Source organism: Neodiprion pinetum, chromosome 1, assembly GCF_021155775.2.
Source record: "Neodiprion pinetum isolate iyNeoPine1 chromosome 1, iyNeoPine1.2, whole genome shotgun sequence".
NCBI lineage: Eukaryota > Metazoa > Arthropoda > Insecta > Hymenoptera > Diprionidae > Neodiprion > Neodiprion pinetum.
The window spans coordinates 38569556-38595070 of NC_060232.1; the positions used below are offsets into that span (position 1 = coordinate 38569556).

The window sequence follows — 25515 nt, forward strand, 5'->3', positions numbered from 1 at the left end:
GTGCGGTCCTTCAGCATATTACAACGTCCTATCTATCCTTAACGCGTTCGTAACGACGAAGCAAAAAATATCGGGAACATGCGAACGCGTAAAATCAATCGAGACTCCGGATCCCGGATACGACTACATCGTAGTTGGGGGTAAGTGGGGCTGCAGGTTATTCGACTAACACAGAGAGAAAATAATGCGTCGAAATGTTAACTCTCCTCGTATTAATTTGATTACAGGTGGCGGTGCCGGATCGGTTGTGGCTGCAAGACTGAGTGAGAATCCTGATTGGAAGGTATTGATCATACAGGATGGTCCTGACGAGTCAGCAGGTGCATCGATCCCTGGGTTCCGTTTGCGGTAGCCGGTAGGTGTGTAATTGAGTGAATGAAATAGAAGCTGCACATGGCTGCGGATAAACTCGGAAATTGGTACACGTAATCTGATCTTGAAGATGCGGATGATTGGGGATACCGATCAAGAAACGAGAGTCATGGATGTCGTGCTACGAATGGTTCCTGCCACTTTCAAGTAGCCAAAGTTCTCGGTGGCAGCATGGTTCACAACGGGCTGGTTTACTTGCGGGGCAACCCGACAGACTATGACAATTGGGCTCCCATGGGCAACGTGGGCTGGTCGTGGGGACACGTCAAGCCATTTCTTCTTAAGGGGGAAACCAACGGCAAAATCGACAGAGTTGGGAGCTTCTGGCACGCCACGGGGGGGCCAGTTTCCGTTGAAAGATTGCCGTATCAACCACCCCTAACAAATTCCATCCTCACCGCAGCTATGGAGACGGGTGTTGGAATCAGCGAAGACCTCAACGGAGATCAGCTTACCGGTTTAAGCGTCGTTCAAACCACGAGCAAAGATGGAGTCAGACGTAGCAGTGCCACGGCTTATTTATGGCCGGTCAGACACCGCAAGAATCTTCAGATATCCCTGAACTCCACCTGCACAAGAGTTATAATCGAGAATAAGATTGCAGTGGGTGTCGAGTACTATCATGTATAAAATGGCATCGTCGCATGAACTCTCTTGATTAAAAATATCCATTGATTATAAGCACAAATAAATTTCCTCAAATTCTCTCCAGAACGACAAATTTCTGACGGTCCGTGCAGCCCGAGAAGTGATCGTTTTTGCAGGCACTATCGCCTCGCCTCAACTCCTGCTTCTTTGCGGTATCGGGCCCAAAAAACACCTTGATTCTGTGGGAGTGAGGGTAGTCCAAGATCTACCCGGCATCGGCGAAAACTTTCAAGATCAAATTATGTACAATCTTCAGTACACTCTTGACGAGTCTGATATCTACGACAATAATTGGGCCGCTGCTTTCGAGGATCTATGGCCTTTCAGACCGGTCCTGTTTCTTGCAACGGACTTGAGCAAGTTGTGGGTGCGGTAGCGTCGAAAGCGACGTAGGCCACTTTTCCAGCCATCCAGATATTCGCTTCTGGTTATGTCGCAGGGTGTGCACCAGGTGAACTCGATGCTTTACAAAGTACGGGCAAACGCACAGTGACTCCATGGCCAGTGTATCACCACACAAGAAGCAGGGGTACGTATTTCGCTAGAAATCAGCGATGTGGTAGATTTTTTTTTCGCACGTAATCATACCGAAGGTGCCAACTTTCGAGAAACTATAAGAAGTAAAGCAAAAAGACTTCTGACATTTTATATTCCAGGCAGAATCAGTCTTGCTTCGAACAACCCCTTTGACAAGCCTGTAATTTGGAGCAATGTCTTGAGTGAGCCTGCCGACGTTGCTGGCCTCATAGAAGCCATAAATATTACCCTGAAACTGGCGAACACCGACGCTTTGAAAGCCCACAATTTCACCTTGTCCACCACACCTATGGATGTCTGCTCTGATCACCCTTTTCTTAGCACGGAATACTGGGTTTGTGCGTTACGACAAAGTGTAGTGCCCCGAGCTCACACGGGAGGAACCTGCAAAATGGGTCCTTCCTCGGATCCCATGGCAGTCGTTGATCCTCAGTTACGAGTCTATGGGGTCGGGGGACTCCGCGTTGCGGATGCTTCCATCATGCCCATGGTGAGTTTCGTGCTGATGGTTTTTGAATCCATTCCAAAAACTTTGGCCAGTAACACTGAGACAAATTTTTTTTCACAGGTTACTTTTGCTAATACCGCGGGACCGACTATGATGATTGGAGAACGAGCTGCTGGTTTAATTAAAAAACATTCGATGCAGAATTTTCAACGTGGTTGCCTACAATGAATACGCAAGATGCGGAAACGAAGCTGGTGAAACAAAATGGTTGAAACACAATTTTTTTTTTCATTCATTTAGGTCAACGTCTGGAATGAAATAAAGAGAGAAAACTTACCTAATTTCAAAATCTCAGTGTATAGTACTTTATATTGTAGAAAAGATTTCCAAATTTGTACACATTCTTCTTTTTTCACGCCGATTAAACCAGGAAAACTTTACTCGACGACTGTTTTTGTCCACGCTCTACTCTATTTATCTACCTACGAATACTGTAGAAAATCTAGAAAGGTCAACTGAAGATGTATCAAAAGATCGGCAACGTAACACAATTAAGAGCATGTCGAAAATTACAGTTCTCTTCAGTTACCAACTCATTTGCATTGAAAGCATATTAGGACATCGGTAATGTAGAAATCTGAGGTTATGCCTGTGGCAGTTAAAATCTACCACGTCATTTGACCCGGGGTTAGTAATCTTTCAAAATCTTCGTTGAATCCAGCCAACGTCGCGGATACGTGTAAGTATGCAGAATTCGCTCTGCGTTCATTGGCTGTAGGGATGGAAACATGATCTGAAGAATCGATTCTCGATTCCGATTCTTTTTTCCGAGATTTCGATTCTCAGAATCGATTAATCAATTTCAAGAATCGATTCTTTTGAAGAATCGATTCTGAGTAAGATTTTTCTTTTTTTTAATTCATTCGACGAATTAGGTAGTTCAATGTTATGAACTTTTTTTAAATGTTTAATTAGAGCCGACGTACTATTTTTATAAGTTAAATTTTTATTACATTCATTGCACTTTACGTTATTCCCCTTATCAATTTTTGTAAAATAAATCCATACTGGACTAGGCGCCATTTTACATATTACAACTAATTTGCATATATCTATCTTAATATAGAAGGCGCTATCTCCATGTGAAAATAAAAAGAAAATGAACTATATATGTCATAAAAACATACATATTTGTAAGATGATTGGTTAAAAAAAAAAAAAAGAAAAAAAAATAAGGAGGGTCAGAAAACGATACGAGCGCACAGAGAGCGCTAAATTTAAAATATTTTCATAACGATATATACTTTGGACCATTTTTCATTCAATATTGATGCTATAGTGTCATTACTCCGGTTTTAAAATAAATTATAGAATCGATCGCTAAGAATCGATTCTAGATCGATTCTGATAACTGGGAATCGAATCTAAAGAATCGAGTTTTTTGACCACAGAATCGATTCTCGGGTAGAATCGGAATCGATTTTACCATCCCTAATTGGCTGCACTCGGCTGCAGAGTTCCAGTTGAAATCGCGTGAAGACGAGAACAAACCTGATGATAACAGCAAAAAAACATGTGAGTTACGTTGGAGTAGAATCACCGAGAAGAGTAGAATAATAGTTGACGGTTCGCTCAGAAAATTGGCAGTTTTTTAGGGGAAAGTTAAGCCCGCGTTCAAAAACGACAGAGACATTTATATTATCGTAAGTGGGTTAATTTTGTCATTAGCAATGTATACCTAACGCAGTATACACCATTTTTTATTCTGCGTTCCTTTTGCCGAACAGCCACGTGCATCGCTGGTCATATAAGGTTCGATGCAAACGAGACTAGCATTATTCAAATATCTCAAACTTTATACGTTATAGATCCTGTATATAGATCGCAATTTGCACGAGTACAATTTTCTCACAAAACGCCGATTGCTTTTGTTTCGTATAAGCAGGTAACAATTATAATTTAACAACCCCATGTTTTCAGCTGACACTCGAAATCTTGGAGAAAAAAAATGCAGCAGCCAACTTCTAGGCTGCATAATCTAATGGCCAAATATAGGGTAAAACCCAGCTATGAACTGATATCCAGTGAAAATGGTCAAGGCTTTAACAAATTTGTTATGCGAATCATTTGCCCAATTTCACGGGACGGTTTGACCCTGACAGCCGAGGGTTGTTACGGCCTATCCAAAAAAGAAGCCAAATGCAATGCCGCTGAAGCTTTTATGGAAAAGTATTTGAATGCAAACTATAAAACATTCGCAAGAACACAGGAATATGCAACGTGCGTGATTAATATCGATCCAGTTAACAGACATCTCGTCCTACAGGTAAATATTGTTAAATCATTCAACAAAGGAAGCTCTGTTCAGACTAATGTGACATTTTGTCGAATTATTTTTGCAGAATCTTTGCTCACTAAATAACTTGGGTCAGCCTAAATACGCAGACATGTCTGTGGACTCTCTGCATTCAACAGTTTTTAAGGTAGAGTGCAAAGTTTTTTATCTATGTGCTGTAGGTCAAGGTCAAAATAAAGATGCAGCCAGGTTAGAGGCTACTACAAGGATGATAAAAATTCTTATGGAGGCAGCATCTATTTGTGAGATCTTTGAATCGTCAGAGTCGATGATATCGTCGCACAGCAATGACATCGTTTGTTTGAGCGATAATTTGCGAGGACCACAGCTTTCGGTTCCCATTTGTGTATTTGGTAAACGAAAATCAAGTAACGTATTGACCGAAGTGTGTGCTGTCGACGATGCATCTATGAAGTCAGGTTCCAAAACCTCTGTTGATTCAAATTTGGGGAACAAACTTTACGGATTATTCAAATACAGGAATAAAATAAGAGAACGTGAACAAGATTCTGCTGATGCAGCAGCAAGCGGTGAACCGACAACCTTTGCAGATAAATTTCAAAATAAAGCTTCGATCGGTAAAGAGAGTGGTGAAACTTGCAACTATGCGTTGGATTCTACAGATGACAGAATTAATAATTCAAATTTAGATCCATCATGCCAGACTTTAACTGGTCTACAGGTAAATACCAAAGTAAGACGGACCTTGGAAAATGTCGAGAAACAACTGCACAATGAGATCATAGATATTCTTAAGTATAGTAATTTGCCAGGGCAAAGAATCGTCAAGATGTTCAATAGCGAATTCGAAGTTTTTATTAGTCGCGGTACTAGTGCCCTAATATATCAGGGCATCAACGACTGTACCGATACAAGCACTAGAATCGCATGTCTGGCAAAACTTCTACTCGATTTGAAAGAGTACATCAATGAGAAGAAGTGAAAAAGTTGGTAAATAACTGTCAACATAATATTTCAGATTTATTTTAACAAAATAATAAATAAAAATAATAAATATAAAAAATGTATATATATATATATATATATATAACTACTTTTTCATTAGTATATATTATATTAAATTATATATATATATCTACATATACAAAAGTACAAATATAAATACAAGAATTTTCAGTTCAAAGTTTTTTCTTAAGTTCAATATAACAATAGCATGAAAACTTGAAGTTTACATGACAATTTATGCCAAATGTGGTATCGTTGTGTTGTTTTATTATCAATATAAGTATCTCGGAAGTATCGTTTTTTACTGCCTCAACTTTCATAGCAATCAGATGGCATATCCCATGCTAAATTGAGCAACACCTGATCCTGGCCATTTCTGATCAGGTTCATATTATTTTTATATCATTCTTTTTAATCCAAGAACCTTTGAATTGTTTTTTTGTTCGAATGATTTTTTAAATCACCCTAAAGAAAAATCCAAAACGCTTCTGAATTGAGTGAGAACAATCATTCCACGAGTTATGAAACAAGTTGGAAATGATCAGGATCACAATTTGATCGATCTAAAGAGGAATATTATACCCCATATACATTATTCGCTCCGATATAGAGCTTTGGTCTACCCATTTTCACTTCTGTGGAAAGTTCATGTAATTAATTTTTACTCTGTTACAAATAATAACTCGTGATTAAACTAAAACTCGAATTATTAGCGTGAATATAGAACAGCGTATTTTCTAATAATATATTACTATTGAGATATGGAAATTCATTCACTTGATGGAGCGTAAGTTTTCTGATTAAATTTGAATGGCCTGACTGATATTGTAGAAGTAATGCTTTATACTAATTTTTATATATACACTTTTGCTGTTGTAAACTGTGTAGCAGTAAGTAAACGTTTTTATATTTGAATATAAATAATTACGATTGCATATGCTGGCAGATTGTTATCCCGAATTAAATGAATACATTCCAATAACCATTTAAACAAAAGAATTAATTTTTCTCAATGTTCTCAAACTAATATCAATTTTCTAATGTAATGATTCTTATATCACTTAAAATTGTATAAAATTTTCAACCATTCCCAAATTGACTTCTAGGTTCATCTAGGTATTGCAAAGGAAATCTACATAATAGAAGTTTCACGAACTTGGAATTGTAAGAAGGTAATGTGGGAGAAAGATTTAGTACATTTATAAGTAACCAGGTCGTTACTGCGCAAGAGAGATATAAAATTGGAGATACAACTTGAGCAAGAGACAACTAAGTTGATGACCAAGTTTATGACCCTAACATGCCTAAATCATTTTATCACACTGAAGTTTGTAACGTTATTGTAACGATGTATCTTTATATAAACTCGTTGTTTTGCAATTTTAGGATTACCTGAAGTTTAGTAAACCGTTAATAAAGCATCAACAAACAACTCAGATTTCATTTAACTTCATCGGTTATTCTGAAGGTGTAAAATAGTAACTTTTGTTTCAACGTTTCGATACGTTCATGTTACTAACTTCAGCCTTGTATCATTTTACAGTAGCATCATATAATAAATACTTACGTCGGTATACGAGTTGCCAAACATCTGACTACCTTATCACCGCCTTGCCTCGGAATCTGCCATTCTCAGGTGCCCGATACGTATGTGAACCGTGAATGTTACTATTTTCGGCGATGAGAATATTTAGAATTTTATGGTGCCAGCGAATTGTAAACATATCAATGAAAATGGTATTGTATGTATGCATACACAGATGTATATGCACAGTGTAATTCTGATGTATGAAACTCGTTCACTCCGGAATATCTTCTCCGAAAGGTGCCTAATGGTGGAGCCAAGGGATGATAAGGGATGACGAAACTCCAAACACTACAATGTAAAAATAAACACTCACCGAGTATTCTATCCAACCCACGCGTCTGTGTTTGGGCCTCTGGTCGGCACATTGGCATTGGTGTGAAAATAAATAAATAAACTACGAATTATAATCGAACCGAAAAGCACGAAAAATAACCTTAACCTTACTCATATTTGTTTGCATTGGACTGATCTCTATTATTTGCATTGCGAGCTGTCATTTTCCTATTCCTCCTCTGCTCTTTTTTTACATTAGGATCCATCTGGATTCTACGTGTAACATATACGGACTAGGCTGCAATTTGTTATCGCCATCTTTTCCGGACTAGTGGTTTTATCTTTGATGTTATGTGACGTGATCGGTGAGATATGGGCACATATTGTGTTTGGAAAAGTTTTGGAACACGGTTAAGAAACAAAAACAATCATATGAAAATCTATCGCATTCGAGGCATTGTTAGGTATTCCATGTTTTTTGCAGGGTTGTGCAGTGTTTAATGATTGCCCTGACAGTTCGATTAGATCAAACCAGCTCGTGTGATGACGAAAAAAATATACTTTCGATGATATGTACACAAACGAAATAACGAGTCATACTAACGTTATTCATTGAAACATGATTTTTTATCAGATCAGTGTTTTTCTTTAATTAATACCACCTCTTGGTCGCACTCTTACGTATAGCTTTTAGGTTATGTTCGTTATTTCAGTTTAACTTATTACGAAAGTCGGGTAGTATAAGCTTATCAAATAATGCATTTAAGGTTAATTGATCGATCGTATTTTATTGACCTTTTCTCATCCTCTTATTCATATCTTAAATGAGTGTCCTAAAGTAAACATGTTTTGACACATCCCATTGGGAAGCGCGATGGAAGTTTGTCAAAGGAACGATAGTGACGATGTGACATCGATACTAGATGAGGATTATCAAGATGTCTTGAAGGATCTTCCGCAAGTATTGGATTTCATACGAAAACTACAAAACCACATCAGATGGCAGAAGAAGAAAATAAACAAACTGCGAAACAAATTGAATGGTTGCGTGAGTTCATTTTTACAATGTGACACCTTACGCCACTTATCAAGCAAATTGCATTCATTTTCATCCGTAAATTTACAGAAGAAAGGAAAATTGCAATCTGCTGAAAAGCTACTCGTCGACTGTGCAACGCAAACGGAATTAAGGAACGCTGATCATAATTCGGCCACCAGCCAAGACTGGAACTTGAGCAAGTTAGAAAATGGGGAAAACATTGTTGAGCAGGTTACAAAAGCGGCCGAATCTGCTCTACAGCAAACCGGATTTGTTTATGAAGAAACGTCCGGCCTTTACTACGATTATAACACCGGATATTATTACGATGCGGTAAATTTTTACATTTGATTATAAATTCTGAAATCTTGGCTCACTTCACTGCAGAATCATGAACTTTATTGGGATTTAATTCCCAGTGAAAATCTAAATCAGAAATATTAATTTCTCTTACTTTGAAAATAAATTCAAACCACGTGATATTCTTTGTTTATTTATTGCAGGAACAAGGACTTTATTACGATGGAAACTCAGGGACCTATTACTGCTACGATGAAACGAGCAAAACTTACAAGTTTCACAGTCAAACTCAAGTCTCATCGAGTGAAGTATCAGTACAGAAAGGGGAAATTATGAAAAAGGAGAAGCGAAAAGCCAGGAAGGCAAATAAGGTATCGTCGGAATTGATCGTTTGTGAATAAATGTTGTGCTTGTTGAAAGTGAGATGACGAATCGAACATACCCGATACCAGAATCACTGATTAAAGCTGTAAAAACGACAAATATAGAAATCTATGCACCATTAACGAAGTCATTATTTATTCCTTTTTGTTTCAGGTTTCGGATGAGATACATGAGTTAATAACTGGCCTTTCAAACATAACAATTGAAAGATCTAGACAGCACGCCTTAGGTAAATATCCAATACCTTTAATACCTACACGTGTCTCTCTTATAGGATATGGCGAAAAAGCGAAAAATTCTTGCAAGTGGGCGCGAGTCAGGTGACGATGAACACGAAGAGGGTGAATGTTCTGCCAGTGATAACAGCCTGAGCACGCAGGATGTTGCTTCTGAAATGTCCTCTAGTGACGAGAGCGAAAACGAAGTTGAACAAGGTTTATTTATGTTTATTTTTCGGCAAAAATTCACAAGTCTATAATATTTCGGATAGGGATTCTTGCTGATTAGGGTGAAAATGAAGTATTAAAGCAAATTAACTTCATATCAAAATTCAAATTTCTGTTTCGTTTCCACCACTTGCCGTCATGGTTTGCTATTGATACAGACTCGTCACGTTTTTTCATTATTGCAGCACTTCAAACAGGAAAAACCCACATATAATAATCCTTTTGTTACAGAGTTGACCAAAACCTATCCGCCTTGCATTAGAATTATTGTAAAGGAAACCAGTTTGCCAAAATTAAAACCTGGTTCCTTATTTCTTGTCGCTTATACCGGTGGCTCTATGGGCAGAGAAGGTGATCACTCTGTTCTTATACAAGATATCAACATAAGCAAGGTTGGTTACTGTTAAAGATGTCATGTAATGCTCTTTTGAGAAATACATTTGAATTTCAGAAGCCATTTTGTTCTAAAACATTTTAATTATAATCTGAAAAATTGGTATCCTGTAACCGTTGGTCTGAAAAATGCATGAACCATGTGGTTTTGCATTGAAAATACAAAATTTGACTCTACTCTTATATCCATTATAAATGTTCATAATTGTAATCTTACTATTCGTTTCAAAAATCCAATCGATTGTATTTTTAAGACTGGTTGATCCGCGAAAAGTGTAAAATGATGAACAAACATCGATTGGTAGTAGCTTTATAAGTAAGCGACAAAGTAAACGAAGAAATTTCGATTCGTTGTCGAACTAATAAACAGAATTCAGACTAATAGAAAAACGTTAACCAACCTGGATGACTTACTCTATTTTTAGCAACACGCAAGATTCCAGTACGATGAAATAAATAAACGTTACGAAATCATTGATCTGGGCTCAAGAAATGGGACCATATTAAATGGCAAAAGGTTATCAGTAGCAAAGCAGGAATCCGAGCCATTCGAGATTGTGCACGGTTCGATAATTCAGGTCGGAGGTACGAAGTTACTTTGTCACATTCACAACGGGCACGAAACCTGTGGTCACTGCGAACCAGGACTCGTCCAGCAAAACGTTAACGCCGAAGGAAGTACAACGAAAAAACAAAACCAGCACAAATCTGAACTCAGAAGATTGAAGTATAAATTTGGCGTTGAGAAAAACAACGTCAAGACATCGAGTCAAGTCGCTGCTGGGTACCAAGATCGTGCTCAAGCAAGACGAGTACTCGTCGGATCTCTGAATCACCATGCAAAGACTCAGCAGAGCTCCGTCGATGTGTAAGTGAAGTTGCAGGAAACTTTACTGCTTCGATATTGTGTTCTTAATTAATCGTGATTCATTTTATGTCTCCGGTTAAATTTCTCATTCATTTTATCTTTTTATGTTTAATGTAGATCGATTGCAAGCGACAACAAAGGCTTCAAGCTTCTCTCAAAAATGGGATGGACGGAGGGTCAATCACTCGGAAAAGATGGTGATGGCAGAATCGAACCTGTGAGTCCTTTTCTCAGTCTTCCTATTTTCGATCTAGATCTGTAAGTTTGCTTCCATTAATTTTATTTTCTCACTTGACATAGAAATTCGCCAAATATGGATGTTGATCTTTAATAACGCTGATCGAAGTCTCGGATCTGACATAGCCTGAATCGATTTTTGTCGTAAAACTTATCTGTCCTATCGATTTGTATCAGACTGTTGTAATTTCGTATAACTGGGTTGTACGAAATTACGAGATGATCGCGAATATCAAGGTACGCTCAATTCCAACATTTCCTATGTGGAAATTCACATGTACCAAGTTATCAGCGCAGTCAATTTTACGAAAGGAATTAAATTTCCATTGACGTTCCCGGCGCAGTTTAACACGCCTGAATTACTTCTGACGCGGTAAAAAATTCTCTGCAATGCGATGATTAGCTGCTTACATTATACATACCTACCTATGCCCCAACTATACACAATAAAACGGAAAGGGAAGTCCGCTCCGCGGTTTTAACTCACGACTATAACAACCGAAGGAAATCTATTTACACGATTCCCTTTCACTCCGTTTGACGAATCGTTTGAAGATAATCTCATTGATTAGATTATAAATTTTCTCCTTTTATTGCCATGTAATTAATTACGGGTTTTGTTTTTTTTTTTCTGTTTGATGTGTTCGAAACATGTCGAAATGGTTCATGAAAATATTATACAATGCTACTAACATCTTTCGTTCACCTTTAATTGCAATAAAGCAAATTATGCATTAAAAATTACCAAAAATAATCAATTATTTTTCTCAATTAATCGTGTGTAATCGAACGACTCGATAACTTTTCCTCACAATCGGTGTTTGCTTTTTAATCCCACGAACGAGGCAATACAATATCAATTTATGTGACTGGAGTATCAATTATTATCATTGTCTCACTTAGCGAGTACTTATTTGATGTAACAAGTAAATGATAATTGAATATTTTCACCTGATATTGAAAAATATTTCTAATGAAATTATAAATTATGAAAAAACTTTTCCGCTGTTAAAACTACATACCAAAATTGACGAAATTTTGTTTTCATTTCCACCGTTTCAAAAAAATTCGAAAGAATCGATTAATCGATTAATCTTTACCGATTTAATCGACTCGTGTTCGATTGTTTTCCAGACTCGATTAATCGATGCATCGGTTAGTTTTAGCTTAAAATTAGTGGGCATCGCTACAAACTATGCAACTAGAGGAACATCCGACTGCCGATAACCAGTGTTTTTATTTTCACCGACCTGAAGTCGGGCATGCTTGCTTTGTACAGTTTCTGTTTAGTTGCGTCTCTCACGACTAGTTACCGCGGCGCGGCAAATCCGGGTTGGTCGTTCACAATTAGTAGCGAGCAAAGGCCTATAATCATGGATCGTCTACGTCTTCCATCAGGATTCAGGATACACGAAGTACTAGTACGGAATAACGATTTAAGTGTCTTCCTCCGAGTCACTCGCGGGGTAATTCTGCCTTTTTCTCTTCCGTTTTTTCTCTTTTTACCCAAGTACTTGCAGAGCAGTAACGCCTTGCTTCTCTAAACTTCTCTATCTTAATTCCTTGTACTTTTCTACCACTCGAACACGACACAATTATGAAGCTCAGGTTTTCGGTTTATTATACGATATATGCGGATAATACAAAATTCGACTTAAAAGTAAAATAAAGCCGAAAGCAAGCAGATCAGAAAATACTAACGAAGAATAGAAATTATCCAGTACTTTTTTTCGAGTTCCCCTTGATCTTGTGACGTATTATTTATTTTTATTTTTTTTTTATAATTAGTTGTCACAATATTAAATAAAATCATGATATCGCAATGGTACGTACATAATTCACATGTGAGTAGACACTAAGAAGATACTTTGGTTTTACCCAAACTTCAATTGAAAAAATTAAACCATTCGAACTTTCCATTGCATATTTTACTCGTTCTTACACTCGGAGCGTGTATTAAAAAAAAAAAGACTGTCGTTTTGTTTTTAATTCTGTACCACTTCGATTTTATCGAAATATGACTTCAATTGTTTCCAACTGTACTTCAGAAACTAATTTCACGGTGTTCACAGCTGACGAAAAAAACGAAGAATCTAAGAATTGAAAAAAAAAATAATCAAACAAATAGACGAAATCGTGGTAAATACTATCGCAAACAAATGAACGAGTGTAATAAAAATGCGGAACGAAATATGGCTCGAGAAAAATGCCGAATGTGGAGGGGTCGGGGGTGGGGGGGGGATGGCAAACTTTGCCCGATACGTTATCCGTGGTGCGAACGCCGCTGAACCCGGCACCGATTGCACGGTGCGTGCTGCAATAATGAATGCAAATGTATTGAAATTCAAATCATTATTTTGTCTAGACGCATCACATGGCCTATTGCACTCCCACGCCTGCCTGCCCATCCCACGCGTCACGCGCAACACGGTTCATTTGCTTTTGCTAAATTTGTTTGGTCTGTCCGTTCGTTCGTCCATTTTCCCATTTGTCCATTTTTACCGTACCTACATACCTACCTACCTACCTACCTACGTCCGTTCGCTCTGCATTTGCCTTTATATTATACAAAGCAGCCATAGGCGAATGCAGGATACACGTTGGATCCGTCGACGTGATGTTTGAATTTTTGTTACCAACTTGCAATGCGAAAACAGAGGTGGGTGCGATAGAACGATATTTTCTATATGTATATACTGCAGTCGTATTCGAATTTTTATTTTTATTCATGAATTTTTCAGGAGCCCCTGAACTACATAAATACACAGATGCGTACATGCGAATTCAACCCATTTCTAGACCATTCGGAAAATTTTGATGTTCGATAACGTTGTTCGGAGCTTTTCTATCACACTCTTCGGTTAAAAATGATGGAGTAGGATAAGTCAAGATTTGAGCTGATTCATTTACGTGCGATAGTTTAATTTTGAGACAAGCAACGGTCTAAGATAGAGATATAGAATAAAAAATATAACGTACTAGTGTGAAGAGTATGTATAACCATGAACTGTAGTTACATAAGATAGACGAGACGTATTGGACAAGTTTTACTGGCCTGTGGGTAAAACGGAACTCTCGGTTTACCATATGTAATAAAAACACTTACGGAAATCGAATTTCAGGCAGTTTTATCTACACTTCTGAGTGCAAAGTACCGTAAAGTCAGTATATTCTTGCATCGACATCAAATTATCCCAACAGGTAGAAGAAAATACACTCGCGGAAAGAATTAACGTCCCCCGTTATTGGCCGAAAAAGATTCAACTTTGAAACGCTGTAACTTTGCGTAAGTTGCAAGTAGAATATTGTATTAAAAACGATTTTAAAGCTGAACATCTTGGCCTTAAGCTTCATTTTCCAGATTTAGTCTTACGCATTTTTCTTCGAGTAATCCTATTTTCAAGTCTCCCGTGTCAAATTTGTTAAGTATAGATAGTTTCGTTTGGCTGGATTTTTAAATCGTCCATTTTGTAGCTTGGAATTTCTCCTTCGAAATACTTTGTTTTAATTTTCGATACAATTTTCTCTCGCCAAGTTGTCCAACATCTAAGGAAATAGTCTCCGAAAAACTTTGACCCTGCGTAACAAGTGATTAAATCCTCTTTATCTTGAATCAATCTTTGTTAATTAAGTAACGTAGGAGAAATTCCAAAGCGCTATTTTAACGAGAAATTTCTATTCCTCGAGATAGATGGAAAAATATGATCGTCATTTTTACGGAAGCTATCTCGCGGTAAAGTTCAAACGTCGATCACCGATTTTTAAGGGCCATCTTTGGAATTTGACAAATTTGCTAGTAACGTTGAGGATAATCTTCGTTTGGAGATTGAGAAAAGCGACATTCAGAGGTTCAGTCTCCTTTATTTTTAAATCTCTATGCGATGATGAAAGATCGCGGATAAAATTACAAAAAGAGTATTTTGAAGAGGAAACTCCAAGCTACAAAATTGCAATGGTTACTTTCAAAATCTTTTAAAAAAAAATCATGGCTCTCGACGGCGTGAATTCGAAAGTTTACTTTACAAATTTGACACGAGTGACTCAAAGATAGAAATGTTCGAAAAAAATGCGTACAGACTAAATTTAAAGAATGGAGCTCAAAGCCAAGATTTTGAGCTCCAAATTATTTTTGATTTTCTCGCGATTGACGCAAAGTTAACGCGTGTCAAAATTGCACTTTTTTTCGGGCAAAAGACTGGGGGCGTTAATTTTTTCCACGAGTGTATATTCCGAGTGAAAAAGAGTATCAGGACGTACCGTATTACCTGTTTAAAGTCATAAAACTAATATTTCACGAGATTGCGAATCCCTTTTCCTTAGAATCGCGCTTAGTTATTTCTTTTCTATAATAACACGAGCAATGAGCGAAGAAGGCTATTCAGCTGGAGTTTACGCTGGCTGCTCGTCGAGTCGGCACAAGTACGTACCCTGCGATTTGCAATAGCTGAGTGCAGATGCGCAGTTACAAGATCTATGAAAGAAACAGAAATAAAAACGCGACAGGATGAAAAATGACGAGTTAAAAAACCTCGCGGGCTTTCCAAACGGAAGGCGTAATAGCCCGACACCGGGGGAACATTTTCTTTTTCTTTCTTTCCTTTTTTTTTTTTTTTTTTTTTATACCTATCAAAGAAACTGCAGCGCAGTTGCGTCCGCAACTCGCGAAGCCTCGCCAATTTCTTACTTCATACATTACATTTTATACATATCTTCCACCTTGTATAATGTAATAACCACACGTATTTTCATACGTACGCACCATACTTATTTACGTTTGCATCCCGTATAGGTATACTTAATAATTTTGCACGCCTTCGTTCCCTCCAGAATGCAAGTGCAGTTGCTCCCGGCCACGGAAACGAAGCGATATTACTTCTTCTTCTTCTTCTTCTTCTTCTTCTTCTTTTACTTTTTACCGCGTATTTAAGTTACCCGCACTTTACCCCCGTGAAGGGATCTGTCAGGTTCCTTGCCGTATCCAACTACAGCCACTTAAATAATGAGCATACCTTTACTTACATCTTTCGGTCAACTGCAGGGCCAATTTTTTTTCGCTTGAAATATTCAACATTGTTTTTTTTTTAAATTCATCTCGGTGTTTTTTTCACATCAAAATATACCTATATTTCTATCAGCAAATACTACAGCATTAAAAATTGCAAACAATCGATCAGATTTATGACTAATTGTGAAATATTTTATTAAAGCCTCCACTTGATTGAAAATAGCGTTAAATTGAGGGGTCGGTATTGTTGAAGAGAATTTCTTAACTAATTAGAAAAAAATATAATTAAAAAAAAAAAGCCAATATTTCCCAGGGAAATACCTACAGAAACATGTATGTGGATATATTCATTGTCGCGAGTACGACGAGTCTAGAATTAATCAAGGAACCCGGATCCAATAAACCTCTCTACGAAGCGTCGTGATTAAATAATTAATTAACTTATCTGGTAACTTGATCAAGCAGCTGGTACGCCGCTAGTTTCCAACTAATTAACGCGATTAAACGGTACTCTGCAGCAGCAGCTGACAAACACGCACAAGTATCTCGTTTTCCTTGTCGAAACCAAGAGACGTTACAAGTTCCGCGAAAACCAATCGCGACTAGATATTCCTTGCAAAAAAGTGAAACGTGAATTCGCGGAAACCTGCGAAACAGTCAAAAGTATCACGGCTTTCAAACTGGAGTCGTTTGAAGTTAGCCAAACCGTCGCGCATCCGCTCAGCGAATCAGAAGCCTCTGACTTTGCGCGCTTTGCGCATGCGCGTCGAGAGACGCGCCGCCATTGGCGGAATTTTGACTCGCTTTTGTTCGAAAACCGACAGAGCCTCGAATCATGCGCTGGGACAACTTCGGCTCGGTTTTCCGCAGAGCGTGCTGCGTCTATAAAACTTGAATACAAACAGCGTTCGCATATAATAACTAGTATATAAATTCCATCGACGAGGGAAATCGCCTGCCATGCCTTTGACGAGGTGACGCATAAATAGCTGTCCAGGCACGTTGTAAACTGCATCACAATATTCTCCGGCCTCCCGATGCAAACTCTGCCCATGCTGCTCAAGTGCATAGCACACACTTCAAATCGTGCGTGGAATGCACCGACAGTTCAAATTTACTGTTACGGTGTACACAATACTTTTTTTTTTATTCGTTCCCCCCCCCCCCCCCTCTTATTTTTCTTCTTCCAATCAGACAAAGTGGATTTTGAGTCGCGATGATGATGCGAGAACAGGAATTCATACGATTGAGAGAAAAAATTTAGGTGCAGATCAGGAAGTTTTTAGATGAACTGAAAACAGTTGAAGATATCATTGAAAATCGGTGCGAATTTTGGATCGATGCTATTTGTGAGATTGTTGAAAGAAAAAGTAAAGAAGAACGAATGAAATAAAATAAACGAGACTTGCCGGAAAAGATGAACGTTTAGAAGAGTTGTCAAAATTTTTTAAGGAAATTTACATGGCAACGATATGGTAGTAAACGATCGAAGACAAAATTTTACTAAACCTATTATAATCGTTTCAATGTATGAAAAGAACGTTGTAAATAAAAAAAAACAGACGTGTAAATTGCAAAACGAACTCAACGATTTCGTTGTAAAATTTCTTGTCTGCCCGACGCAGACGTGACCCATATAAAAGCGTTAAACGGGGAATTGGTTTAGGAGTTTAGGGCTGCGTCGGGATGCGTTCGGTTAAAAGTGCAGGTTACATAGAACGCACCTTGTACCTACGTGCAAACACACCTTGCTTTCCTCGCCGTTTCCCGTACGCGTCAACGAAGGTGGAAACAGTTGATGGGCGCACCTGTTTTTTCCCTACCCATAAAGTTACATTGTACGGTTGTAAAATGGCGAAGCGAAAATGGATGGAGGAACGGAGGAGACACAGTGTACTAGACAAGTAGTGATTGCAGTAAACCAGAAGGTAAATGAATTGCAAAATAGCGTAAAATCTCGTTACTCTGCTTCAACCCTCCAGTGAAACGAATAAACAACTCTCCCTGCATGAAAACCCCGGCAAACTGATCAATTTGAGTGCACCTCTTCGGTTGCATCCGTATTATACGTGTATTATACATCGGACTCAACTATTCATACAAATCACTTTACACGCGACTCTTTTTTCCCTTTTTAACATTTCCTAGTCTTGCCGAGGGGTTAATCACTCGCGAAATCTGGTTTACATTTTTCCGGAAATCTTGTGAAACCTTTTGAAATCTTCCGAAAGCTTCGGTAATCCTTGAAATCTGTTGAAATCTTTTGAAATTTTTCGAAATCATCCGAAGTCTTTGAAATCTTTTGTAATCCCTTGACAACTGAAATTTTCTGAAATGTTCTAGAATCTTTGAAATCTCATGAAATCTTCTGAAATCTCTTGAAATTCTTTGAAATCATCCGAAGTCTTTGAAATCTTTTGAAATCCCTTGGAAACTTTCAAAATCCCTGAAATCTTATGAAATCTTTCCAAATCTTTTGAAATCCTTTAAAATCCCATTAAATCTATTGTAATCTTTTGAAAGCCTGTGAAATCTTTTGAAATCCATGTGTACATCAAATCGATGAGTGATTGAACCCTCGGGTCTTGCATAGCTAGTTATTCCGCTCATATTTCTCCATTGACGGTGATTTGCACTTTTTCGTTTTTAATATTTCCGAGAAGTAAAAAAGAAAATTCGGTATAACGTTTTTTTTTTTTTTATTTTCCTTTAGTTCCCTCGGTATAATCGTTTCAAAGCGGAAACACAGACTTGCGTTAAAATTACGAGAAACGGTATCGAAGATGCTGGTTTCCACACCTAGGCAGCGCGATGTAGGAAATGCGGCTAGGGTCGTTCAGGTGAAGGGCTGTATCGGCAACTGTCTAGTTTTATGGATTTCCCCTGTACTCTACTACCTTCGCCACTTTTAACAGCTTCAACGTTTCACCATTTTACGGGAAGAAGTCGTCCCATTTTACGATTTACAACGATTTCCTGCCGCGATCTGTTCCAACCTCCTGTCTAGCGCAGTGTGTAAAGAAAGGCATGCTGCCGCGCCTACATCTCCTATCCTTACCTACGTACCTACCTCCTACCCGTGGATAAACGTGTATAAGGTCTATCCGTCCAGCGTAATGCCGTCTACCTACCAGCGTACTTGCAACGTCGTTTTACAACGCGAGAGAGATGAAGGATAAAAAACAAGAAAAAAAAAAAAAAAAAACAAAGAAAGAAAAAATACGAAAAAAACACGCAAGGAGGAAGGAAAACGAGACGCCAGGAAAACACAAACCTCTACGCGGAATTAACACCGCGCAGTAAACATCGCCTAAGGATATTTCCTTATACTCTTCGACTCTGCAATGACTCTGTTGAAAATTACGCCTCCGTGTCTTTCGTTCGTATTTATATAATTTTTCCGGCTTCTATTCCTGTTCATTCGTAAAGAGACGTGCGTTGAAATCATACATTTTGCATTTGCAATTTTGTTTTTATGTTTCCTTTTTTTTTTTTTTTTTTTCACGCTGGTTATATTTCGCTGTGTATGTACAGCGTATATAGGATTGTCTGAAATCCACTAGACCTTATAACATAATATTATTATACCGTAGAGGAACTCGTATGTTTCGCAAATTTATACTCCTCTGGGTTGTTCCAAAACTAAAAAACAGTAATTTTTCGTTCAACGTTTATCAAATAGTTGATATCTTACCCTTATGTTACTCGAATTCGTTTCTGTGCAATATTTAGGATGTTTTTTGTTTTCCGATTCTGGAGATTTTTTGGACGGTTTTTATTTCCCTTTTCTATACTTCTAATACGATCCGTGGATCCCATTCGACCGTAATTTAACCTTACTAACTTCAGCTTCGCGATTTTTTACACATTTATACGGTGTCTTAAATCTTGAAAATCAAGTCTCACATCGAAATTTTAATTTTTTACAGAATGACGGCAAAGCGATGAGAGTATAATAAATCGAAGATATCCGATCACAATGTAATACCTTCACCTGTATGATCATAAAACATGCAAAAGAGTAGATTCGCGACGTGACACGAACAGCTACGTTTCACTGGGAATTTTTCCGCTCGAATTATTCGAATTCGACGTTGAATCCGATCGCGCGTATTCGACGTGAAAGAACTCGACTTGAGTTGTATTATTATTATACATATATGAAACGGATAGTGGTTCTGGCATTTTCCTTCGATACGCAACCGAATGATCAAACATCAACTGAAAGCCGCGGTAGGATTACTCCGTCATATTATTAGCTCGTAAACGTCAACCTCAATTCTCCTTCTTCATCTTTTCTCTCTCTTCCTCTCTTATACTTTTTTTCCCTCTCTCTTGATTTATTTTCTTCTCTTTTTTTTTCTCGCCATGCAGTCTCGGCAGTTTTCTTGGGTCGGCAATATTTATATCGCAATAGATTCTTTAAGTCGGCTGTTGATTCTTTCAAATTTACTTTGTTTTTTTTTTTTTTTATAAATTGTTTTCAAACTTCAACTATATATGCTTCGTAAATTCAGCCGAGTTAACTTTTGAAAATAGTATCGGTCCGTTTCTAGTTGCTTGTGTGTTTTTCAATTCAAATCCAATGTGTCGAAGGTGGACAATTTCTGGAGCTCTTGGTCACATAAGTTGCTCTACATTACCGAAAATTATGAATTGAATGAGCAAAATTTTCGTCACCTTGTTTATATAACGTAAAATGTAAAAACCAAAAAATAAAAAAAATAAAACCAACGGTTACATGACAAAATCTTCGAAAGCCTAAAATATTCTAAAACAACGATCGAAAGAATCAAATTTTAAGTTCGAGGAATCTGAAACATAAAAAAATTTGGAGACAGTATTTTTTGATTGTGGTAAGAAAAAAAAAAAAAAAAAAAAAAAAAACAAACAAAATTCCAACGGTTATTATTAGGCAAAAATATAAAAATTTCTCTCGGTGATGAGAAATTATCACAGTTTTCTACTCGTTTTGTACTTTAACGCAATTGTGTTTTCGCCTTTCGCTGTATAGCGAATAAAGTTAAAAAAAAAAAAATGGCGGATCTCGGGAGTAAATATTTGAGGCGGAAGTGATCCGCTGTACCCGGAATTCCCGGCGCTCATATCGCCAAAGGCGGTTTGCGTAAGACAACGGAATGCAAGGCCGAAGTCGATGTTACGTAACGCATCTACGAGGATGATGCTTGGGAAACTGTGGCCGACGACCCTCTTGCACGTGGCGTCTTCTCGATCCCTTTTTTGAGTTTTTTTTTTTTTTTTTTTGCTCGTCTTTTCTTAATTATGATTCGCCCATTTTTCTCCTCATCCTCTTCATTCCGAATATCCTTCAATTATTTTTCGTGCCTGTACATACTTGCGGTTAGTAAGGCTTTTTTCTCCGTAACAAACTCGCCTAGACTAACTCAGCCATTGTCTTGGAAAACGAATACGGGAGAGGTGAGTGACCTACTCCTAACCTGCACTCATCACCATTTGACATCGTAGAACTTGCGCATTCGCTGTATCTTTGATAGATTTAATGGTTTTTTTTTCAATCATTGGTTAGATTCGACATTTTTTGTCGTGTGATCGTTCTGACGATGAAGTTTGTGCGATAAATTGTCTCACGAATCGACGATTTAATAGTTTGGAAACTATAACATCGAAGACGGATAAATAGACGAAAAATATGGACGATATTCTTTCGGTCTTATATAGCTAACCAGAACGCAATTTTTGATAACAATGGCACGATTAATCTACCTACGCATAATTTCAAATCGATTTGAAATTTTAAGAAAAAGTTGTATCCCGATACTGACAAGTAGATATTCCTGAATCAGTTATGCGACATCATGGTAAAAACATCTTAAGAGGCTGCTGTAGTTTGTTTTTACCGACCGCATTGAACGTCACTTGTTTTTACCATTACCAAACCCTACGGATCGCTGATGTAAAAATAACGAAGTCAGCGCGATTTTACACGCAGTGCCAAATACAAATATTCAAAAAATAGGTTTACTTTACGCAACAATAATACCAAGAAACGTATTCCTGTTTAATGGAATTATCTACGACTTATTGTAGAAACACATTTCCTGGTCTATCTTTCTCATTAGATAGAAAAGTTTTTCGGTACTTTTATTCGGCATTGTACGTGGAATCGCGTTCACAGCGGCATTTTCATATCAGTGCCGTGTATGCTTTGATAATGGCGGAAAAAAAGTTACATTTTACTCTGTCGGTAAAGAGTGACCAGAGCTTCATCTTAAAGGGATGCTGTTTACTCGATTCCTATGCGGTCTTCGATACCTCCAATTTATATAATACAAGTCTACGAATCCCTAACGCGAAAAAGTGCACGGCACCCACATTCTACATGCAATTCTGATCAAAAACCAGCCAATATTTATTCTTAAAATAAAGATATTTCGGTTTCTTTTTGTTAGGAATTTCCTGAACAGTTGTAACTGAAATCTTCACGTCCAGCATACGGTTTCCGGTTTCGGAGTTGTCTGAGGGGTTATTCGGCGATCAGAACGGTGTCCTTTGGTGGCGACTAGACGGTCGACAATTGCGGTCCGCCCACGGGACTCAGACCGTTGAAGGGAGTGCGCGGCGCGTTATACCGCTGCAGTTTCTAATTAATCGCCTTTTGATTTACGGAGTATAGAGGCTAAGCCTGTCAAAGTAAATAACAAATGTATATTACGCGGGTCCAATTGAAATATTGCTCCGAGCAATACGTGGATACGTAGGTGGTTAGGTGGGTAGGTTCACTCGCTTCGTCGTCCTCCTCCTCGGCGATAAACGCGAAGCCGACTTGCCTGCAAGAATCGCTGAGACTTCGAAGGTAAAGCCTCGACTAAATCGCAAACCCGATTTCCCCCCGGGTGTCAAATTCCCCAGAGCTGTCCGCTGTCTGGGACTCGAAAATGTTGCATCCCATACATTGTACGGCTATTTAACTTGTACTATATTTTTTTTCCTTCTTTTTTGATCTCGTGTTTTGACTTTTTTTTTTTCTTTTTTTTTCTGTCTCGTCTCCGCTTTCATCCGCACCGTATACTATACGTATAATAAATCCACCGAGGTGATTTCAACGATTCGTTCCCAGGATCTCGTGTCGACCGAAAAACTACTTTTCAACCCCCTCTTCGTTTCTGAACTCAGTCACGTCTTACACGTCTCTTCACGAAGGTTGTATTTCTTTTCTTCCTTCATCGCCTCTATCTCTGCTACTCTTCCCCGTATTATTGCTGAAAATTTTTCGTGTCTGTGAAACGGCATTAAGAGCATGCTCTAGTGAGTTGTTACCGACCGAGTAAAATGGCACATTTTTTAAATTATTATTCAAGCCTACGCATCACCAACGTCGGAATGTCACAATAAGGCGCAATTCTAAATGAAATGTCGAACAAAATGATGTAAAAACAATTTTTTTTTTCCATGCGAGAATAACGCCAAGAAATGCATTTCTGTAAGTCATCTTAATTCTATCAAGAATATGTCATAATCGATTCTTACCGACCGAGTAAAATATCGTTTTATTCACTATTATCCAAGCCCACGCATCGCGAACGTGGAAATGTCACAGCTAGCGCATTTCTACATGTAATGCCGTCCAAAATCATCCGAAAACATTTTTTTTTTCACGCGAGAATAACGCCAGAAAATGCATTTTTGCAAGTCGGTAATGCACGGTCGGTAAATACTAACTTCAGCATCCTCTGAAGCCTGATTCTCCTCTTGAAATAAAATTCGTCCGAGAGCTGTCTGTCTGGACATCCCAAAGCGGTAAAAAAATGTTGCACCTCATACATTGTATTCGACGGATGTGTTTCTTTTTTTCCTTAATTCCTGCTGTTTAGGTTTTACATATATGTAAATATAATAATTTTTTCACTTCTCATCGCCGTCTTTTTTCAACCGTTCTCCTCTATTCCCGCTGTCTTCTCTCACGATTTCGAATACCGCCTTTCGTGCCAGGCCACAATGTAATTCCGTCAACGTCTCCATACATACACGTAAACACACACACGCACGTACGTTGTACTCGTTCCGACGAAGGCGATTATTTCCTTCCTGTCCTTCAAACCTAAACCCGACTTTCTTTGCTTTATTCTCAACTAATTTACCCGAAAAATTACAAAGAGTATAATAATCGGTCTGATACCTGTTATGGACCTGTCCAAATTGCGGTGAATAAGTATACACGTTTTAACAATAATTATATACACGTCCATACAGTGTATAAACTCTCTCGTGCAAGGGCTACACGTTGGCATAATATAAGGCTGCCTCTGAAACAGGTGTATCACGGTATAAATACCATGCGCAATGTTGTAATCCTGTCTGTCTTCCACGTACCGTTTGCATATATGATACATTCTTTAGTAAATATCGTTTTTCGGATTTTTAATACGCAGTAAAGCAATTTTATTCTTTTTTCCAATCGGACAATTGTCATTGAACAGCAAAAAATGTTGAACGAGTACCTCAAATAACCTTTTCGATCAATTATATTTACAGCGAAATTTTAGTGCATCGCATTCAATTTCAGTGCGAAAAATTTTTGAAAATTGATCACTTTTCGCTATTCGTAGTGATAATAATAATAGTGGTATGTTCGGTAACTTCGATATACGTGGAAGAAAATTGTTAATTGATAATAGGTAGAATTGAAGCAAAAATTTGATAAAAAGAAAAAAACGTGCAAACTGAGGAGCGTATATAACAAGACTGTTTCAGATTAGACCGATATATGTATACATGTCCTTTTTTATTTTCTGCTGAAACAATTTCTCAACGCCAGTTTTCATCGAATTAAAAAATCCTCCAGGATCTGTCCCGTTTAAATACCGTGCAATAAAAAAAGTATACTGAATTTAATTTCGTCAAGAAAATTTTACAAATAATCGTTTCGAATACGGTTCGACAGTTGGCGACCGGATTCATTTCTATGCGAATAATAACGTATTTGCTTTCGTAGACCTTGGAAGGTTGGCTTCTGTTCGCCATTTTTTTTTTTTTTTTAAAGAAGGCACGAGAAGTGCCGATTTTTCTAATATCTGACTTCTGGCTGTTTCGATGTAAAAAAAAAAAACTGAATATTTTTTAAGATGATTTAATTAACTCTACGATTATATATATATATATAATGTACAATTGTAATTAAGACTGTAACTTGAGATTATTTCTGAAAATTTTGCAAAGCAATTCGAACAAGTATAAATATATGTTATTTGGCACGTTATTTGAATGGAAAACAATAAATGCTCGGGCCTTGTTTTAGTATAAAAAAAAAAAGTATAGGTATCACCCTAATTTGAAACAATCTAACATATAATATTTCGAGTCTGTAATCCAGACGTCGTAAGAACCGACCTCCTTGGGCCTGCATAGCCGGGAGGGAAAGGCAACAGGTGGGAATTGCCGGTAGAACTACCGAGACTCCAGGACAAAACAATCTCGCAAATAAATCCGAAGCGGATTCCCTGGCAGCCCGGTAAAATCTAGTCGAAATTAAGTAAAGCGAGAAAGCTGTCGCGGGACTTGATCAGAGATTCCGTGACACATTTCACCCCAACTGCGATAGTTCTCTGAATTATTTATACCTTGATTTAAGTAAAACGAGGATACATCGACGTCGATCTGAGCAATTAGAACCGAC

General features: G+C 37.9%; 3 protein-coding genes and 1 long non-coding RNA gene across 10 annotated transcripts in view; 3 read left to right on the forward strand and 1 right to left on the reverse strand.

Annotated features, from left to right (window-relative positions):
* The first annotated feature begins 71 nt into the window (after window positions 1-71).
* Window positions 72-2431, forward strand: LOC124224854 (glucose dehydrogenase [FAD, quinone]-like). Its single transcript, XM_069138191.1, has 7 exons — window positions 72-140; window positions 228-359; window positions 443-996; window positions 1085-1387; window positions 1435-1549; window positions 1677-2047; window positions 2126-2431. Exons 3-7 carry the CDS (start codon window positions 544-546, stop codon window positions 2231-2233), a joined length of 1350 nt encoding a protein of 449 aa, XP_068994292.1. The 5' UTR covers window positions 72-140; window positions 228-359; window positions 443-543; the 3' UTR covers window positions 2234-2431.
* Window positions 2432-3483: 1052 nt separating this feature from the next.
* Window positions 3484-5357, forward strand: LOC124210708 (uncharacterized). Of its 3 annotated transcripts, none has more exons than XM_046608967.2 (3): window positions 3484-3708; window positions 3986-4331; window positions 4408-5357. In XM_046608967.2, exons 2-3 carry the CDS (start codon window positions 4014-4016, stop codon window positions 5302-5304), a joined length of 1215 nt encoding a protein of 404 aa, XP_046464923.1. In that variant the 5' UTR covers window positions 3484-3708; window positions 3986-4013; the 3' UTR covers window positions 5305-5357. The 3 variants fall into 3 exon arrangements, with proteins under 3 accessions (XP_046464923.1, XP_046464934.1, XP_068989179.1); XM_046608978.2 differs by having other exon boundaries at window positions 3484-3580; XM_069133078.1 differs by lacking the exon at window positions 3484-3708 and adding an exon at window positions 3736-3817.
* A 282-nt stretch (window positions 5358-5639) lies between these two features.
* LOC138190349 (uncharacterized) lies at window positions 5640-7749 on the reverse strand. Its single transcript, XR_011176272.1, has 2 exons — window positions 7360-7749; window positions 5640-7203 (listed from the first exon to the last, which is right to left on the reverse strand). It is a non-coding gene; the product is annotated as an uncharacterized lncRNA (long non-coding RNA).
* Window positions 7199-25515, forward strand: part of LOC124210717 (angiogenic factor with G patch and FHA domains 1) — a 53652-nt gene continuing 35335 nt past the window's right edge. For 3 of the 5 annotated variants that reach the window (XM_046608985.2, XM_046608986.2, XM_046608983.2), the window contains exons 1-7: window positions 7199-8236; window positions 8315-8560; window positions 8731-8898; window positions 9186-9345; window positions 9589-9749; window positions 10176-10618; window positions 10736-10835. In XM_046608985.2, the coding sequence (XP_046464941.1) occupies window positions 8063-8236; window positions 8315-8560; window positions 8731-8898; window positions 9186-9345; window positions 9589-9749; window positions 10176-10618; window positions 10736-10835 (1452 nt within the window). In that variant the 5' untranslated portion in view covers window positions 7199-8062. Of the gene's footprint in view, window positions 8237-8314; window positions 8561-8730; window positions 8899-9064; window positions 9141-9185; window positions 9346-9588; window positions 9750-10175; window positions 10619-10735; window positions 10877-25515 lie in introns of all 5 variants that reach the window. The other 2 variants (XM_046608984.2, XM_069133079.1) reach the window with 2 other exon arrangements.